The sequence below is a fragment of the Heptranchias perlo genome, chromosome 28 (genome assembly GCF_035084215.1).
Source record: "Heptranchias perlo isolate sHepPer1 chromosome 28, sHepPer1.hap1, whole genome shotgun sequence".
Lineage (NCBI taxonomy): Eukaryota > Metazoa > Chordata > Chondrichthyes > Hexanchiformes > Hexanchidae > Heptranchias > Heptranchias perlo.
The window spans coordinates 13,668,268-13,688,882 of record NC_090352.1 but is presented as its reverse complement, the minus strand read 5'-3'; the positions used below and the strand labels follow the sequence as shown (position 1 = coordinate 13,688,882).

The window sequence follows — 20,615 nt, the reverse complement described above, 5'->3', positions numbered from 1 at the left end:
AGCGACGCCCACGTCCCGTGAACGAATAAATTAAAAAAAAAAAAAAAATTCTGCAGCGAGTGACTCACCACCTGACTCCTCAAAGCCTTTCCACCATCTACAAGGCACAAGTCAGGAGTGTGATGGAATACTCTCCACTTGAATGGATGAGTGAATTTCCAACAACACTCAAGAAGCTCAACACCATCCAGGACAAAGCAGCCCGTTTGATTTGGCACCCCATCCACCACCCTAAGCATTCACTATCACCAGCGCAAAGTGGCTGCAGTGTGTACCATCTACAGGATGCACTGCAGCAATTTGCCAAGGTTTCTTCGATAGCACCTCCCAAACCCACGGCCTCTACCACCTAGAAGGACAAGGGCAGCAGGCACATGGGAACAACACCACCTGCACGTTTCCCTCCAAGTCACACACCATCCTGACTTGGAAATATATCGCCGTTCCATCATTGTCACTGGGTAAATATCCTGGAACTCCCTACCTAACAGCACTGTGGGAGAACCGTCACCACACGGACTGCAGCGGTTCAAGAAGGCGGCTCACCACCACCTTCTGTGCAGTTAAGGATGGGCAGTAAATGCAGGCCTTGCCAGTGACGCCCACATCCCAAGAATGAATTTAGAAAAAAAACAATTGAGAGGAGGAAAATGAAGATGAGGCACCAGCCGCTCACATTGCTGCTTGGGATGCTACGGATTCCGTAATAGCTCGAAGGTTCAGTTAGTCACACACACTGGACCAAAGTAACTATCTCATCCCCTGGTGCCTCTTCCATCCCCTCCACCAACCGCCCCCGCAACTGACACTAAGCTAGTCCTATAACCAACCATCCACCAATTGGTCCCCGTCAATTCATGTCTTCACATTCATCAACAGCCAACTGAAAAGGCGAGTTGAGACCCAGCATGCAAGAATGGACAACACAGGAAAGTGGTATAAATTTTACGTGATGTGATCGTGGTTTTTTTAGAAAAACTAAATTTAATAACATTTTCACAAACATCCGTGTGCATACACTTGGAAGCTTTTCTCTTCCTTTGCCTACCGCTCCTACGTCGTGCAACCCCTGTGGCTTAAGCAGAGGTAGAGGATCCCTGCTCTGAGTTACATCGAAACTACAGCACAGAAACAAGACATTAGGCCCAACTGGTCTATGCCGGTGTTTATGCTCCCGCCCTACTTCATCTAACCCTATCAGAATACCCTTCTATTCCTTTATCCCTCGTGCTTATCTAACTTCCTCTTAAATGCATCTATGCTTTTTGCCTCAACTGCTCCTTGTGGTAGCATGTTCCACATTCTTACCACTCTTTGGGTAAAGATGTTTCTCCTGAAATCCCTATTGAATTTATGACCTCTAGTTTTGGACTGCCCCACAAGTGGAAACATTTTCTCTAAGATAACAAAAGGGTTTAATAGGGTAGACGTAAAGACCTCTATCAGGTCACCCCCTCGGCCTTCTCTTTTCTAGAAAATGGTATGTTGGCCTTCATTGCAAGAGGATTTGAGTACAGGAGCAAGGATGTCTTACTGCAGTTATACAGGGCCTTGGTGAGACCACACCTGGAGTATTGTGTGCAGATTTGATCTCCTTATCTAAGAAAGGATATATTTGCCATAGAGGGAGTGCAGCAAAGGTTCACCAGACTGATTCCTGGGATGGCAGGCCTGTCGTATGAAGAGAGATTGGGTCGACTCGGCCTGTATTCACTTGAGTTTAGAAGAATGAGAGGGGATCTCATTGAAACATAGAAAATTCTGACAGGGCTAGATAGACTGGATGCAGGCAGGATGTTTCCCCTGGCTGGGGGGTCCAGAATGAGGGGTCACAGTCTCAGGATATGGGTTAGGACATTTAGGACTGAGATGAGGAGAAATTTCTTCACTAAGAGGGTAGTAAACTAGTGGAATTCTCTACCACAGAAGGCTGTGGAGGCCAAGTCACTGAATATATTTAAGAAGGAGCTGGATAGATTTCTAGACTCAAAGGGCATGGTGAGAGAGTGGGAATATGGTATTGAGGTAGAGGATCAGCCATGATCATGTTGAATGGCGGAACAGGCTCGAAGGAGCAGGCTCCTGCTCCTATTTTCTATGTTTCTATGAAAAGAGCCCCAGCCTGTTTAGCCTTTCCTAATAAGTATATTCACTCAGTTCTGGTATCATCCTTGTGAATCTTTTTTGCACCCTCTCCAATGCCTCTATATCCTTTTTTATAATCTGGAGACCAGAACTGAGCACAGTACTCCAGTGTGGTCTAACCAAGGTTCTTTACAAGTTTAACATAACTTTGCTTTTCAATTCTATCCCTCTAGAAATGAACCCTAGTGTTTGATCTGCCCTTCTTACAGCCTTATTAGCCTGCATCGCTACTTTTAGTGATTTGTGTATCTGTACCCGTAGATCCATTTGCTCCCCTATCCTGTGTAGACTCTTATTTTCCAAGCAGTATGTGGTCTCTGTATTCTTCCTATCAAAATGCACCACCTTACACTTACCTATAATTGAAATTTATTTGCCAATTACACTTGCCATTCTGCAAGTTTATTAATGTCCTCTTGCATTTTGATGCATTCTTCCTTTGTATTAACTACACCCTCCAATTTGATGTCATCTGCAAACTTTGAAATTGTACTTCGATTCCCAAATCCAAATTGTTCATGTACATTGTGAACAGTGGTCCCAGCACTGATCCCTGTGGAACACCACTACCCACCTTTTGTCAGTCTTGAGTAGTTACCCTTAACCTCATTCTGTTTTCTGTGTTGTAGCCAGCTTGCTATCCATTCTGTTACTTTTTCCCTGACTCCACATGCTCTGATCTTATCCATGAGTCTATAATGCGGTACCTTATCTAAGGCCTTTTGAAAATCCAAATATATTATATTACCCTTGTCTACTCTTTCTGTTACTACTTCAAAGAATTCAATAGGGTTGGTCAAGCATGACTTTCCCTTCTGAAATCCATGTTGACTATTCTTTATCATATTTTCATTCTCAAGATATCTTTCTATTACATCTTTGAGTAAAAATTCCGTTATCTTTCCTACCACCAATGTTAAACTAACTGGTCTATAGTTCCCTGGACTTGATCTATCTCCCTATTTTAAATATAGGAATAACATTAGCTGTTCGCCAGTCCTCTGGCACTATTCCTTTTTCTAGCGAATTTTTACATATATATGTAATAGTGCCTCTGCCAGCTCCTCCCTAACTTCTTTTAATATTCATGAATGCAATCCATCCCGATCAGGGGCCTTATCCTCCCTAAGTTTGATTAGTTTATCAATTATCTTCCCCCCCTTTCTATCTTAAATGTTTTACTAACTTTTTTGATCTCCTCTTCTAATGCCCTGCCCACCTTGTTCGTCTCCCTGGTAAATACGGAAGCAAAGTAACTATTCAGTATTTCTGTCATTTTCACAGTCATTACCTGTGAGTTTATCTCGTGCACCTCTTAATGGCCCTATCCCTATTCTGATCTTTCTTTTGTTATTTGTCTGTAGAATACTTTACTATTTCTTTTAATATTCCTTGATAATTTAATCTCATAGTTCCTCTTTGCTTTCCTATTTTTTTTTGACTGCTTTTCTAACCTCTTCATATTCCCTTTTGTCATCCTCTATTCTTTATTGTCTATGTACTTTAGAGTATGCCTTTTTCCTTCGGTTCAATAGTTGAGATGCTCTCTGGGTGTCGAAGCCTGTATGGGCCCCACCAAAGACTGCTCCACCTGTGTCTGTATAGGAGCAGACTCGGCTATTGGGGAGAGGAGGCAGCATGTTGGGTACTGGTTTTGGCAGGCGGGGGGTGGGGGGGTGAAGGTGGCAACAGGTGAGACGTGGAAGCTCTTTGAGTGGAGTCCCCACTTCCATGTCCCCTTTCGCCATCATTCCTCTCCCACATCACTCCTAACCCTCTGCGGGAGAGCAGCTTGGTGCAGATCAGTGATGCGTTGGAAGGCCACGGATAAGGTATCTGTCATTCTGCTTAAGGCGGTAAACATGTTGGCATCCAAAGTCTGCATGGCCATGTTTATGGCCTGTATGGACTCATTTGATTGCCGCGATTGATGTTCCATGGAGGAGACCAGTCTATCCATGGAAGAAGACATCCGTGCAATGGCCTGCAACATCAATCCACTAATGCTTGAACTGGACTCCTCCATCCTCTCTGCTGCTGTGGGCAGTGTGTGGCAGGACTGCCAGTTCTTTGCAGATTTGCTGCTGTCCCTCTATGATTATCCTTTTCATTGATGGCCCCTGCAGTTCAGCATCTGTGTCCAGCTGAGCAGAACTTGGAGAGGAGTGCTCCCTCTGATGCAGACTACCCACAGTTGTCCCTGTCGCCACTCACTGCTCATGCTCACTTGTGAACTGTGAGTCAGCAGGTGAAAACCCAACTAACTGCCTAACAGAACCCATCTGTGCTGGAGCATGGTAAGCTTATGTCCTGTGACGGTGCAACCTTAAAAGGAATCCGTTCCTCTGAGGAATCGTCGTCCACGGACTGATGTTCTACGCGTGAAGGCCCTGGAGGAGAGAAGGGATGTGAATTTGTACTGGCAATATAAAAATGTTGCTACTTAGCATAATTAAGATGATCATATTTCACTCGTTGCTGAAACCAAGGCAACAGGACTAAGTCTTGTATGAGATGTGGGTCGGAAATATTTAAATCTGTCACTAGGCAGCTGCGACGACCCAGTCTCAACATCTTCGCTGGTAAGGGACGCAGATATGACACTACTCTCCATGGCCTCCTCTGCAGATGTCAACTGTACTATCTGCTGCAGGCCATCTCCTGTCCCCTCCCTTGTGTTTTGTGCTCACTTCTCATGAACAGGGGAACAACATACCTGAGTGTCTGTAAGGCATGTATTCACCCAATGGATGCGGTGCATTGGGTGAGGGTGACTATCAGGCAGCTGTATCACATTGCATAAGGATTGGGGTGAGTGGCAATGGTGGATGGATAAATGGGGAGGTGAAGAAATGCATAGAAAGTGAACGAAAGGTGCTCGTCAAGCTTAATGTGTGTGAGGAGTGATATGATGGAATACGCTTGACAAAACAGAGCTGGGGGGTGGGTGGTGGAGGGTGAGCACTACAGGTTGTTGGTGAATCTGCAACTGTACTCACCTTTCCTGACCTGGTTTTGAGATTAAACCGCTTCTTGCGCTGGCTCCAGGTATGGGGCACAATACTCCTGCTGACCTTCTCAGCCACCTCTAACCACGCCTTCTTGGTGACAGCAGCAGGTTTCTTCCTGTTGCTGGGTAAGATTATCTTCTTCCTGCTCCTCACTGCACCCAGCAGTCCCTCAAGTGAGGCATTGTTAAAGCGGCCTTTGAACGTCCTGAGTCCATCTTGTACTTTTGCTGTCTCTTTCCAAGGCTTCAAGTTCCAACTTTGAATTGGCCCTTTAAATAGTCCCGTTGAGAATGCGTCATGCGGGAGTGCATCACGCTCGCTGACGCGCATTGGAGATGCGAAACCGGGAAATAAAATGATAATTAGGTAGCCATGTTGAAATCGGACATTCTGACACCACGAAACATCTTCCAGGTTCCACACCTGCCAGCAACCCCTCACTTCCCCCCCCCCCCCCCCCCCCCCCAACTTCCGGGCTCAGCACCTGCCTCTGGGTTATTATCGGGGCCACTGTCTCCACCCAATTCCACAGTGACAAAATGAAACGGAAGAGGTTAGAGCTACTGCATGGTCCAAGTGCATTAAGGAGTGAACTGGTTTAATGCACATTAACACAAACTGAAGTATTAACATTTTGTTGCTTGTTAAGACCATAATAAGCATCAATTCATAGGATACATGCAAATTTATTCAGATTTGGCTTCAAGTGTATGTGGCCTTAATGAAAGAAATAAAGCAGGAAACCAACTGCTGGCACCTGATCTGCATCTGGGAACAACATCAGTGCTGCACTGCCGGTAGTGGGAAAAGTGATGGTGGCACTCTACTTTTTTGACCATAGGATCCCAATGAAAATGGCAAGAAACTTTGCAAGGGTCAGCCAGTTAATCGTTCAATATTACATTACCACTCCCATCAACTATACTTGACCATTTAGGTACCTGTGCGACATCTCATGATGTTCAACTAAGAAGATGCCACTATTAAATAACTCTGCATGCCAGGGCATGTCTTCCAGGAAATGCTCAAGATGTCCCTTTCTTAAGGAAATCATGGGTTACAATGGGGAGGAGTGTGGTCACCCTTTACTCGCCTGAAAAATGGGCAGCTGGCAGAGGAAAATCTGTTGGGGACCCTGTGAATCCATTTGTCCGCCTGAATCAATTTTCAGGCAGACCTTTAAAGGGGCACCCAATACTCCTGCCCAAAACAGGCAGGAGGTTGTTTTAAGTATGCAAATGAAGGTCCAATGTCAGTTGTAGTATCCCGATTGCAATTTTTGTGGAAAAATGGGCAAAGCATGCATGGTACATACCAGTCCTACTTTCTCCAGGTATTGAGGCCTCATTGGGTGTCCTTAAAGGATTGCTGGAGACTGTTTCAAAAAGTAATTTTTAAATTATTTTTGTTGTCAGCTGCTTTTCATCCTGGAGATTACATTCATCTACCAAGCAACCTCAGCTAGGCTTCTCGTTACGCAACAATTTGGCGGATCTATTCCAGTTTCGAAACCATAGCCTTCTGCTTATTATCTGCTCTGTCCTAAAGGTATCCTGTTTAGTAAGTCATGGGGCTAAATCTTGCTGGAGTGGGGCATCTCGCAACTTGCACCAATAGACTTTTTCTTGCACCCTTCAGCTCAAATTTTTTGTACCGTAACTTGCTGATAACGGCGTGGCGAGGGCAAGGGGGAATCTGGGACCTACAGTGTATCGCCTTAATCAATAAGACTTAAGGATTGAGAAAGAAATAGGATCGATTGAGAATGTGGGTGAATTAGAGTGGGTGAATTCAATGTCAAATCAGGTACAGAAAGAGAAAGAGAGGGAAAGAAAGATTGGATTAAGTGAGAGAAAAAAGAGACAAAGGTAAAGTAAGAAAAAAAAATGTAAAAATTTGACATTTTAAAAATCTCTAACAATTTACTACATGCAAGAGTGAGATTCAACTGTTTAAATTGTTCCCTTCTGGGCCAGAGCGGTTGATTGGCATTGCATTAACAATTATCACATTGTTAAAAAGGTACTTGCGCTATTAATTGAGCCCTAACTTTCTGTGGCAAGTTTAATGGGCAATTAATGTGCAAATTCTTAAAAATAACGAGGAGGCTAAGGGTGAGATTCTGTTTGTGCGCGGCAAATGGCGGAACGGCTTAAATTGACCAGCAAGTTCTGGAGATTTGCAACTCATGGTATATCTCTTCATCCCCTGAACTTGCTGGTCGATTTGTGCATTAATAATGGCGTGCGTCATGAACACGCCATTATTTTTCCAGCAAAATTTGGCCCATTGGTTCAATGACTTGTGTCCCTTTCAGTTGCTACTTTCCAATCAGCTTTGTTAGAATTACTATGCAGTTCCAGTTAGGGGGTGACAGTCCTCATTTCCAACCTGTTCTTAGCCGTGATTATTATTGATACCAGCAGTAAGGTAACAACAACAACTTGCATTTCTACAGTGCTCCACAGATACAGGAATACTTCCTTTACATTGTGGAAGAAAAAATGGTGTCTGTTAAAAGGAGAAATGAAGTGGGCGGGCTGGGTTGAAGGCATTGTCAAAGTTTAAAAAAATTAATTCTTGGGATATGGGCATCGCTAGCAAGGCCAGCATATTTTGCCAACCCCTAGTTGCCTTTGAGAAGGTGGTTTGCCTTCTTGAACCGTTGCCATGTGGTGAAGGTACTCCCACAATAATGTTAGATAGGGACTTCCAGAATTCTGACCCACTGATAATGAAGGAACAGCGATCTATGTCCACGTCAGGATGGTGTGATTTGGAGTGGATGTTGGAGGTGGTGTTGTTCCCAGGCACCTGCTGCTGTTTGACAGGATTTCTAAAAGCAAGGAAGGAGGTGACAGGATGGAAGGATCTAGAAAAGCAATTCCAGATTACAGGAGCATAAAGGTTTAAAGAGTATCCACCAATGGTGGAGTTGGTAAAACGGAATAATCTTGTTTCAGTGAAATGGTGGATGCATGTAGGTATGTAAAACTGGAGGAGATCGCTATAGGTAGGCTAGAATTTTGGTAATGGTGGATGAGAGGTAAAGGTGGAGACAGACAACATTATGGAAGTAGGAGAAAGTGGTCTTAGTAATGGAACGGATGAGGGGAAGGAAACTCAACTCTGGGTTCAGCTGTATGCTGAGGATGTGCATCTGCTGATCGTTTGAAGTGGCAGGTAGGGAGGTTGATGTAGTCAAGACCAAAGGAACCAAAATACTGGCTAGAACTGACTGTCATTTCAGTTTTGCCACATTAAGCTGGAGGAAGTTTTTGCTTATCCTGATCTTGATCTTAATACTGGACAATAAGTTGGAAAGTGCAGCAACAGGCTTTAGATCAATGGAGGAAGCAGTGAGGCAAAGCTGGGTGTCATCACTCTATATGTGGACCCTGACCTTATGAAGCAATGAGCTGGAATACTGCACATTATCAGCAGACAGTAACTAAAATGTAATTAATGCAAGTTGTCCCCAAAATTGCCTTGATGGTTGCAAGCCTGAAAATAGGGCCTGTAACTCCTAAATAATGACTAACTTATATTCTGCCTTTTCATTACAGGGGGGCAGGTTGCTGGAGCTGGAATTCTACAACATCAATTATCTGCTGCATCTAAAGCAGCCAAGCTTCCAGGAAGAGGTAAACCTTTATAAAACACTAGTTAAGCCTCAGCTGGAGTATTGTGGCCAATTCACGCTTTAGCAAGGATGACACTGCCTTGGAGAGGGTGCAGAGGAGATTTACTAGAATGGTACTAGGGATGCAGGACTTCAGTTATTTGAGAAGCTGGGATTGTTCTCCTTAGAGCAGAGAAGGTTAAGGGGAGATTTGATAGTGTTCAAAATCATGAAGGTTTTTGATAGAGTAAATAAGGAGAAACTTTCCAGTGTCAAAGTTTGGTAACCAGAGGGGACAGATTTAAGGTAATTTGCAAAAGACCAAGAGGCAACATGGGGTGGGGGGGGGATGGAAATTACAGTGAGTTATGATCTGGAATGCACTGTCTGAAAGGGTGGTGGAAGCAGATTCAATAGTAATTTTCAAAAGGGAATTGAATAAATACTTAAAGGGGAAAATTTGAATGGCCATGGGGAAAAAGTGGGGGAGTGGAACTAATTGGATACCTCTTTCAAAGAGCTGGCATTGGCGCAATGGGCCGAATGGCACCTTTTTATGCTGTATCATTCTAAGATTCTAAAATTTACAGGGAACATTTCATAGTGACTCAGTGGTAATCTGATGTTAATTATGACAAAATAAGAAATATCTGAGACAGGGGATGAGACTTTAGAAGAAAGAAAGCAGGAAGAACTTGCGGCTTTCACAACCTCAGGACATCCCAAAATGCTTTACAGCAAATGAAGTACCTTTTTGAAGTGTAGTCATTGTTATAATGTAGGAAACATGGTCGCCAATTTGTGCACAGCAAGGTCCCACAAACAGCAATGAGATAAAGACTAGATGATATGTTTGTGATGTTGGTTAAGGGCTAGATATTGGCCAGGACACCAGGGAGAATTCTTTGCTCTTCGAATAGTGCCATGGGATCTTTTACATCCACCTGAGAGGGCAGACAGGGCTTCAGTTTAATATCTCATCCGAAAGACGGCACCTCCAACCATGCACCACTCCCTCAGTACTGCATTGAAGTGTCAGCCTGGATTATGTGCTCACGTCTCTGGAGTGGGACTTAAACCCACAGCCTCTGACTCAGAGGTGAGAGTGCTACCACTGAACCAAGGCTGACAAGTACAGAATCTCTGAACTTTCTCTCCTTGGCCCAAAGCTCTATCATCAACTGCTCTCTTTCCTCTGACATTGTCCTTCTGCTCTTCAAAACCACTTGTCATTCCTACACCCCTCCCCTTAAAAAGCGTGGCCTGGACCCCCTCCTTCATGTCCAACAATTGCCTAATCTTCAACTTCCCCTTGAATGTTCTTAAAAGGACCACAGCCACCCGACTCCTCGTCCACCTCTCCCAGCATTCCTTGTTTTAATCATTTCAGTCTAGCTCCATCCAGTCAACAGCAACAACAATTTGCATTTATATTGCACCTTTAAAATAGTAAAACGTCCCAAGGCACTTCATAAGGGCGTTATCAAATAAAATTTGACTCCGAGCCACATAAGGATGATTAATAGTTGTAAACTCAAGCTTTTGAGTTTACAATTCTAACAGGAAATCTAAGCTCCATAATTAAATTGATATTTGCATCATCCAAATACAACATCACATCTGGAAGGTCTACCAAGAGACCAACCTGACTTGCATTCAAAAATCTTCTTACTTATTGGACTCTTAAATACGTTGTTAAAAAGGCTGTTTACAATGCACATAAATAACTTGGAAGTGGGGACAAAATCAAAACTTCACAAATTTGAGGAAGAAACCAAACTGGGAGAAATTACAAACAACTGGAAACAGGCTGATCAAATACCGAAGGCCTTGGATAGATCAGGAAGCTGGGCTGACAAGTACCAAATGTAATTTAATGTAGATAAATGTCATGAGATTGGGAAAGGAAATAAACACTAAATGGTATTATTCTACAGGATACCATACAAGAGGGATTTGGGAGTACTGATTGATCACTGAAACCACCAGCATAGTGTGCAGCAGCAGAAAAGACAGTAAATAGAATCTTGTATAGCCAGAGGAAAACAATCTAAATCTCAGGAAGTGACACTGAATGTACAGAATGCTGGTCTGGCCCCACCTAGGATATTATGAATAGTTCTGGTGGCAGTATTATGAGAAAGACATCCTGGCATTTAAGAGGAAGCTGTATAAGCATGGAATGTTTACATTGGAGAAAAAAGACTTGGAGTTGATATTATTGAAGTATTCAAGATCATAAAGGTAAATGTTACTGTTTAAAAGAGTCTTCTGTTGAAAAGAGTCAAGAGGGCATAGCTTCAAAGTTAGAAGAGAGAGGGTGAAAAGACAGCTTAGATTTAACTACCTTACACACAGGGTGTTAAATGTATGTTATGGGCTGCAAAAGGAGACAGTGGAAGCTGATTCTATCAGCAAATTCAAGAGAAAGTTGGATAAGTACCATACAAAGTTTGAAAGAAGGCTATTGGAGGTATCATGGGATATGATACTTCCCAGACATTGGGACTGTCCAAATGGTCTTTCTGGTCCTATATAATCCTTATGAATTGATTCCATGATTGCATTTATATAGCACCTTTAACATAAAATGTCCCAAGGAGCTTCCCTGGAGCATTAGCAAACAAAATTTGACACCGAGCCACAGAAGCAGATATTAGGACAGGTGAGAAAAAGCTTGGTCAAAGAGGTAGGTTCTAAGGAGGGTCTTAAAGGAGAATAGAGAGGCAGAGAGCTTTGAGAAGGGAATTCCATACCTTAGGGTCTAGGCAGCTGAAGACACGGCCACCAAAGGTGGGGCGATGAAAATTGGGGATGTGTAAGAGGTCAGATTAGAGGAGCACAGAGATCTTGGAGGGTTGTAGGGCTGGTGGAGGTCACAGAGCTTGGGAGGGGCGAAAGTATTATACAGATGCAATCTCATATTCAATAATGAGCTGAGCTGCTAATCCTAATCCTCTTCATTACAAAGACCACCTATTTCCAGCTGTATAGTATTGCATGTCTCTGCCCTTGCATTACCCCATTTCTGCTGCTACCCTTACCTATGACTTTGTCATTTTCAGACTTAACTATTCCAATGGCCTCCTGGCCAGCCTCTACCCTTAAGACTGTAAGACCTGTATGCATTAATCTGTTGGTGTGGTATCTTCTGTTTTTTGGGAGAAAGTGAGTCGGGTGGACATCCCACATTAGCTTTATAATACTGTATATTGCAATTAGGGGATAAATGTTAATTGTGTATAAGCTGTCCCATACACTGTACGTATAAGAGTGTATGTTTCAGATCATAGACTCTAGTGGTGATTTTCCTCTGCCTTGCTCCCAAATAGCACCCAAAAGTGGGTGCAATGCAGAAGGATAGGTGCTAATCCTGTGCTCCCATTTTTGCTCCTGAATAGCATTGTGTATGAATGAATTTTTTTTTTTTTTACAGTGCTTCCTGAAGGTGCAGCATTGTAAATTAAATGCAAATGAATGTCAGAGACCTTTGCACTTAAATTTACTGTAACACAGTGCAATTCGGGGTGATATGGCTTATTTCAAGGCAGAAAAGAGAAAATGACCACAAGCCTCCTTGACAGCGTCTCAATTTATTTGCACAACCCTGAGCCACAAATACTTGTTTCCCTACCTCAGAGTGTGAATCACCCTTCTGCCCGGATGTAGAACTACTCCGTACTATTGGGATTAAAAAGAGAAGCCTCACAGCGAATCCAGTTTCCTCCTCTTATTCCTGAAGCATCATTCTTCATACCCACACTTGATATCCTGCTCCTCCACCGACTGGCACCAAGGTGTCACCCTATTCCCAGCTCCCTCCAGGGCAGCTGTGGAGACATCTGGACTGCTCCTTGTAGTGCTGCTGCTATCCCAGCCATGGCACAGCAGCACGCATTCTTTCACAGGTGATGGAACCTTTCCATAAATGTAAGACCACTGACCTGCAACTCATAGCTTCTGGCACACATACATCAATTTAACAACTTACCATTCTTTATCAGATGGTGTCTAGATAATTCTGTTACTTCAAAAAAAAATCCTTTTGGCTCACCCATGGGGCTTTATCTGTGTCTGGTCCTTTAATGGTGCTAGTGCCTTTAAGGCCCAGGATATGCTCAGACTTCCTCTTTTCTTTATGGCTTTGACAAAAAGTGTACCCACATGGCATCTCTTTCATTTAAATTAGGCCAGAGAGCCAAGTTCAGGTGCTCAACTTCTGGGCCCAGTAAAGCACACTGCTGGTGCTCCCACACAGTGAGGAGAGGAAGTTTGGCCATTGTATCGTCTTACAAAAGCTATCTTTTTGCCATAAACACAAAACAAAAATGATAGCGGAAAGTCATTGATATTATGTGCAAATGTAACTGGGGTGCTTTATCTCTGTTCATCCTCAGTGACCTTTCTGCAGCCTCAATACCATCAACCACTCCATCCTCTTCCACTGCCTCCTCTGTAGCCTGACCTATTCCGATGCAGTCAGCACATCTTCTACAATGGCTTTTTCTCCCAGGCACAGATGGTTGTCCCTGGCATGTCCCAAAGTTCCATCTTTGGTCCCCTCTTGTTTCTTATCTACCAAGTTGAAGAAGTGCTAGTAGGTGAGCACTTTGGTGACAGTGACCATAATTCGGTGAGATTTAAGGTGGTCATGGAAAAGGACAGGGAGGGGCCGGAAATAAAGGTTCTAAATTGGGGGAAGGCCGATTTTAATAGGATAAGGCAGGATCTGGCCAAAATGGACTGGGATCAGCTGCTTGTAGGAAAATCCGCATCGGAGCAATGGGAGTCTTTCAGAAGGGAGATTGAGACCATACAATGGCAACATGTTCCCGTAAAGGTCAAGGGTGGTTCCAAGAACTCTAGGGAACCTTGGATGTCAGGGGATATACGAGAATGGATTAGGAAAAAAAGGAGGGCTTTTGGCAGATACAAAAGGCTAAAGACGGAGGAAGCCCTAGAGGAGTACAAAAAGTGCAGGGGGATACTTAAAAAAGAAATTAGGAGATCAAGGAGGGGCCATGAAATAACACTGGCGAGCAAAATAAAGGAAAATCCTAAGATGTTTTATAAGTATATCAAGGGTAAGAGGATGACTAGGGAAAAAATAGGGCCCATTAGGGACAAAAATGGCAATCTGTGTGTGGAGCCGGCAGATGTAGGAGGGGTTCTAAATGAATTTTTTGCATCTGTTTTCACTATGGAGAAGGACGATGTAGACATAGAAATACGGCAGGGGGACTGTGATATACTCGAACATATTAACATCGAGCGGGAGGAGGTATTGGCGGTTTTAGCAGGCCTAAAAATGGATAAATCCCCAGGCCCGGACGAAATGTATCCCAGGCTACTGTGTGAGGCAAAGGAGGAGATTGCGGGGGCTCTGACACATATATTCAGAACCTCTCTGGCCACAGGGGATGTGCCAGAGGACTGGAGAACCGCTAATGTAATACCATTATTCAAGAAGGGGAGTAGGGAAAAACCGGGGAACTACAGGCCAGTGAGCCTAACATCAGTGGTAGGAAAATTATTGGAAAAAATTCTGAAGGACAAAATTAGTCTCCACTTGGAGAAGCAAGGATTAATCAGGGATAGTCAACATGGCTTTGTCAAGGGAAGATCATGTCTGACTAATTTGATTGAATTTTTTGAGGGGGTGACTAGGCGTGTGGATGAGGGTAACGCAGTGGATGTGGTATACATGGATTTCAGTAAGGCCTTCGATAATGTCCCCCACAGGAGACTGGTCAAGAAGGTACGAGCCCATGGAGTCCAGGGTGCCTTGGCACTTTGGATACAAAACTGGCTTAGTGGCAGAAGGCAGAGGGTGATGGTCGAAGGTTGTTTTTGTGACTGGAAGCCTGTGGCCAGTGGGGTACCACAGGGATCGGTGCTGGGTCCCTTGCTGTTTGTGGTCTACATTAATGACTTGGATATGAATGTAAAAGGTATGATCAGTAAGTTCGCTGATGATACAAAGATTGGTAGGGTGGTAAATAGCGAGGAGGATAGCCTCCGTCTGCAGGACGATATAGATGGGTTGGTCAGATGGGCGGAACAGTGGCAAATGGAATTTAACCCGGAAAAGTGCGAGGTGATGCACTTTGGAGGGACTAACAAGGCAAGGGAATACACAATGAATGGGAGGACCCTAGGCAAGACAGAGGGTCAGAGGGATCTTGGTGTGCAAGTTCACAGATCCCTGAAGGCGGCGGAACAGGTAGATAAGGTGGTAAAGAAGGCATATGGGATACTTGCCTTTATTAGCCGAGGCATAGAATATAAGAGCAAGGAGGTTATGATGGAGCTGTATAAAACACTGGTTAGGCCACAGCTGGAGTACTGTGTGCAGTTCTGGTCGCCACACTACAGGAAGGATGTGATCGCTTTGGAGAGGGTGCAGAGGAGATTCACCAGGATGTTACCAGGGCTGGAGCGCTTCAGCTATGAAGAGAGACTGGGAAGATTGGGTTTGTTTTCCTTGGAGCAGAGGAGGCTGAGGGGGGACATGATTGAGGTGTACAAAATTATGAGGGGCACAGATAGGATGGATACTAAGGAGCTTTTTCCCTTCGTTGAGGGTTCTATAACAAGGGGACATAGATTCAAGGTAAAAGGCGGGAGGTTTAGAGGGGATTTGAGAGAGAACTTTTTCACCCAGAGGGTGGTTGGAGTCTAGAACTCACTGTCTGAAAGGGTTGTGGAGGCAGGAACCCTCACAACATTCAAGAAGCATTTGGATGAGCACTTAAAATGCCATAGCATACAAGGCTATGGACCAAATGCTGGAATATGGGATTAGAGTAGACAGGGCTGATGGCCGGCGCGGACACGATGGGCCGAAGGGCCTCTATCCGTGCTGTATAACTCTATGACTCTATGCTGCGTCTTGGCACTGATACCCAGTTTTAGCTTTCCACCGTAACACCCTCAACTCCATGACTTATGCTGTGCTATCCAAACTGACTGTCTAACACCAAGTCATGAATGAACCACTATTTCCTCCTTTAGCAAGACAAAAGCAATCCTTTTTTATGCTCCTGTTATAAGCCCTTGCAACTTAGTTCCTAATTCTTTCCCCTTTTCTTACTGCATGCTCAGGTTGAACCTGATGGTGAGCAACCTTGGTGTTCTCTGAGCATTAGCTGGCCTTCAAATCTTGTATCCTGTTCATCATCGACACTTCTTTGTTCCACTCTGCAATATTGCTTGCCTTTACTGCTACCTTAACCCCATGTTGAAACCCTTCATCACCTCCAGGGTCAACATCTCTAATGCTCACCTCACTGGTATCCTGAGCTTCACCCAATATAAACCCCTCCTCATTCAGAATTCTGTCATCTACATCCTATCCCACACTAAATAGCACTCACCTATCACTCTTGTTTTCACTGATCTCCATTCTCCCAGTGCTCTGATTTCAGACTCCATGGGCCCGATGTTACCGGGGCTGCAGGCTCTCGGCTGGGGGGGGGGTGCTATCGGGCGCGTGGGTAACACACCCGGCAAAATCAGTCTGCCACCCGCGCGATCGCAGCCCAATTGGATCCACTTACCTTGTCTTCCGGGTTCCCCACTGCTGATCTGCGCGTCGGGCGGGCTGCGCATGCGCAGTAAGGTCTGTCAGCTGGAGGAGCTCTATTTAAAGGGGCAGTCCTCCACTGACTGACGCTGCAACAAATAGAAAAAATTACAGCATGGAGCAGCCCAGGGGGAAGGCTGCTCCCAGTTTAATGATGCCTCACTCCAAGTATCAATACATGGGGTGAGGAGGAGGGGGAGGACAGAGATCTCTTTTTTTCCCCCCCCCTCCCGGCGGGCGGGAGGAAGCGGCCTGCCTCTGCCACCAAGAAGGCCTGGCTCAAGGTGGCAGAGGAGGTCACCTGCACCACCAACATATCGCCCACCTGCATACAATGCAGGAGGTGCTCCAATGACCTCAGTAGGTCAGCCAAAGTGAGTACACTTACTCATTCCCCTACACTCCATCTGCCACATCACCGCCCCCACCCCACACCTCCTGCACTGCCAACACTACTCTGTCACATCACCCCTCATACCCACTGAAACGTCATCCTCATCTTACCTGCACTTACTCACCTCGCCAGTACTCATCCCGCCACTACCACTCAACCCAATCCTCATACAATCTCATGGCTCTATCTCATACTCATCCTCTCGTGCATCTCTTTCACGGTCAGCCTCACTCAACCTGCCACTACCTGTGCTGCAGCCACAGGGCATGCATCACATATGTGCAGTAGGCAGCGTAAGGCAAACGTGTCGTGAGCATGAAGAGGATGCACAAGGGTGTTTGAGGGTTAGTCATGGTTGTTACTTATATTGAATTTCTGACCAACTCACGTTACATACTATATTGACACCACTACTGCCATGTCTTTGCGAATCTTGTCTGGTTTGTGCAATAATGCCCTTTCCTGAGGATCACTATGAAGACCCACAACTGATTCCACCCATTGTGTCACTGCAGAGTGGGTGTAGGTGTATATACAGGGCTCTTTTGTGCAGACGGCTGAGAGACGTCGGCGATGTCCCCGGTGGCACCCTGGAAGGATGAGAAGTTGTTGAGGGCAGTGGTGACTTTGACAGCGACAGGTAAGAAGATGGTGCTCGGGCCAGCCAGGAGCAGCTTGGCATGAAGGAGGCTGCAGATGTCCACGACTACATGTTGAGTGACTCTGAGCCTCCATGTGCACTGCTGCTCAGAGAGGTCCAGGAAGCTGAGGCTCGGTCTGTGGACCCTGTGGCGAGGGTCGTGCCCTCTGCGACGCATCTCTCTTTGCGGTAGCCCTCCCTCCTGCTGTACAGGTGGATGTGTCACAGCACGCTGTTGTGGAGCTCCACGTGTGAGGTGGATGGCGAGGCTGGTGATGCTTTTCGACCTCCGAGGAGGTCATGACTACAGCTATGGCGGCCCCGATCCAGAAGATGTACATCTGAGGGGGTCCGCAAGGTAGGTACATATCTCTGGACCCCGGGGTAAGTGTGCAAGTTGGTGACTTTGATTGTCAGGAGGAGGGTGGTGGAGGCCAAACTTTGTCTCAAGTGACAGAGTGGCCTCCTGCAATGTGTGAGGGTCTCTGTGCACCCCCCCCCCCCCCCAACCTGTCAAATGGACCTTTGCAGCTGCCACAGGCTGATGGCTGCAACAGGTCCATTTGAACTGGGAGTGTTTCCCCCAGTACGGGAAACAGTCCCAGTTTGCTATAAAATCCCACCCCTCCTCACATAATCCCTTAATCAGGTCAGTTAATGACCTGAACAAGCAAAATAAATAGCTTCAAGTGGAACCCCGCTGGCTTTAATTGCCTGCGGGATTCCCACCAGCGGGGGCTGTGCGCGCACTCCGGCGCGTCAGTGGGGAACCCGGAAGTGGGCGGGTTGGAGTCGGGCTCCCGACCTGCTCCGGGATTCTCCGATTTTCGGAGCCCCCCCCTGCCAGGAACGCACCGGATAGCGGGTGCTAAAATGATGCCCCTTGTCTATAAGTTCTTCCATGATCTTGGCCCACTTTTTGCTTTCCAACTCTGGCCTTTTATGCATCGCTCCTTCTTTCCATTTCATCATCGGTAACAGAGCCTTCAAACGTAATGCTATAACCCTCTTCCTAAATTTCACCATCTTGCCACATTTCTCCAACTTTCAAAAGCCTCTTCAAACTCACCTTAGCTGTGCCTTCTTACATCTCCCCTAACCCTCCTCCCAAACTGCTGCTTAGTGTCCAGTCCATCTTTGTAAAGGTCTTGGAATGTTTCACTACGTTATAGGAGCTAAATATGTTGTCCATGTTCTTTTGTTATTGAGTGTTTGAGGGGAGGTGAAATTAGCTCTTACTAGTGGCATGTACAGCTCCCTTTGCTCAAAGGGCAGTGAAGCTAGTTTTGGTCAGTGCCATAGGTAGCTCCTCCTACACAAGTAGTGGGAAGGACAACTCTGGTCAGTGCTGGATGCAACTTCTCCTACATGAGGGTGATGAGCAGCTGTATTTAATGGATGCCTTCTCCGGGTTTGTAATTCATGTAGCTCTTCCATCATATTACCACACATGCCAGTTCTGTTTTTGCTTATGTAGCAAGTACTTTGTACTAAAGCAGATTAAACTTTATATTTTATTTCAGGATTACCAGGCTATGTTCCAGGAGCAGCATACCCTTACCAGACTAGACCTGGAGCTGGAATTCTAGGTAAGAGTCTTCTGCTTTTGTTGAGAGGCCTTTTTTTTCTTCTCTCTTTAATATGTTCTGAGTCTGTGCTTTTTTTTCTCTTGAACTCTGTGCTCTCTTCTCCCATCTCTTTTTCTCAGGGTTGCAGTCTGTTTGGCTTTACATCCCATGCTTTTAGAAGTTTATGATAATTGCACCAAAATGGTACAGATTTAAAATGAGAGAACACATCAGTATTCTATTCATGTTAGTTGTGCTGACTTAGAGTAGTTGCTGTTGATTTGACATTTCCAAGTCATGCTGTTACACTACTTCTGTATCTTGAGATATTAATTACCTAAAAAATTTGTGTTGAATTTGTTCTGTGAAGATGAAATCATGACCTGTTCTACTGGTACTAAAATCTAATCTAGATATTGACAATCTGCTGGCAATATCTCCACTACCAATTGTATGCTGGCACTACACCTAACAAGTACTACATAGTCCAAATATTTCCATACATTCTACCATTTTTCATCTGTTCCTATACAACTACTAAGGATGGCCACATTTGCCCAGCCTACCATCTGTGATTTGCCAATTGCCACATAGTTGAGGTTTGTAAATAAGCATTGAAATGTAGTGCTGATTGAAGAAAATGCTGACATCCATATTGGCTCTTGGTAATAGTTGTAAACTGGGTTGATACTCCACAGTAAACCATTGAATATCAAACTGATCCCAAAAGTCGGAGGGCCCAACATGTTGAGAGTATAAGGAGGAACAATTTGATAAAGGCCGTTTTCAGGCGGGGGTAGCATGATGCGCTCGTACCCCACACCCAATGGCCCCTACGCAGGCAGCACGTGAACTTCGTGCTGCCTGCTACTTGCTATATCTCCATGCATCCAGCACTACCCACGCTGATGAGATGCTGCACGGAGAATGAGGAAGTTGGAAGTGGGGTGTGTACAGCGCACGTCATCGGCAGCCTGCACCTCTTAAAGGTGCAGGTGCACATTTCAAATGGCAGGTACACAGCTTACTTGGAGAAGGGAAAGATGGCCATGAGGATATCAGGACTGGCACAAGAGAGGGCTCCATGCTTCTCCGATGATGCTTTGCAGGCCCTGGTGGAAGGAGTGGACGAAAGGAGGGCCAACGTGTACCTGCAGGGTGGCAGGAGACCCTCCATTCTGTAGCTCCGCAAGCATTGGCAGGCTATGGTGCAGGAAGTGACCGCCAGGAGCATTGCGCCACGCATGTGGGTTAAGTGCTGAAAGACGCTCACTGATTTGACGAGTGGTCAAGGTGAGTGAATGCAAGTGTCAAATGGCACATCCTACCAACTGCACCACTGCTGCACACATCACACTCCCCATCACCCACCCACCAGCAAACACTGCCCATCCATACGCAATGCTGCATCTCACCGGCACACAACCACCATTCACAGGTCTCTCAAACTGGCAGCTATTCTACAACGGCAGGCACAACACCCACATACCTTGCAGGATACTCTCTGACACACTGTCCTCGGTCTTGCAGAAGAAGGTGGCGCATAACAGCTGGCAGCAGGAGGGACGTGCATGCTTACACGTCCTTTCCCCCCCCACCCGGCCCAGAGGAGACAGTACTTTGGATTATCAGGCGGGCCATTGCTGCAGC

The 20,615-nt window shown here is 45.4% G+C and overlaps 1 protein-coding gene across 13 annotated transcripts in view; it reads left to right on the top strand.

Moving 5' to 3' along the window:
- The window catches only part of LOC137344858 (elastin-like), a 306,346-nt gene that overhangs the window by 42,271 nt on the left and 243,460 nt on the right, over window positions 1-20,615 (top strand). For all 13 annotated transcript variants that reach the window (XM_068008078.1, XM_068008072.1, XM_068008082.1 and 10 more), the window contains exons 3-4: window positions 8,723-8,800; window positions 18,921-18,986. In XM_068008078.1, the coding sequence (XP_067864179.1) occupies window positions 8,723-8,800; window positions 18,921-18,986 (144 nt within the window). The remainder of the gene's footprint in view (window positions 1-8,722; window positions 8,801-18,920; window positions 18,987-20,615) is intronic.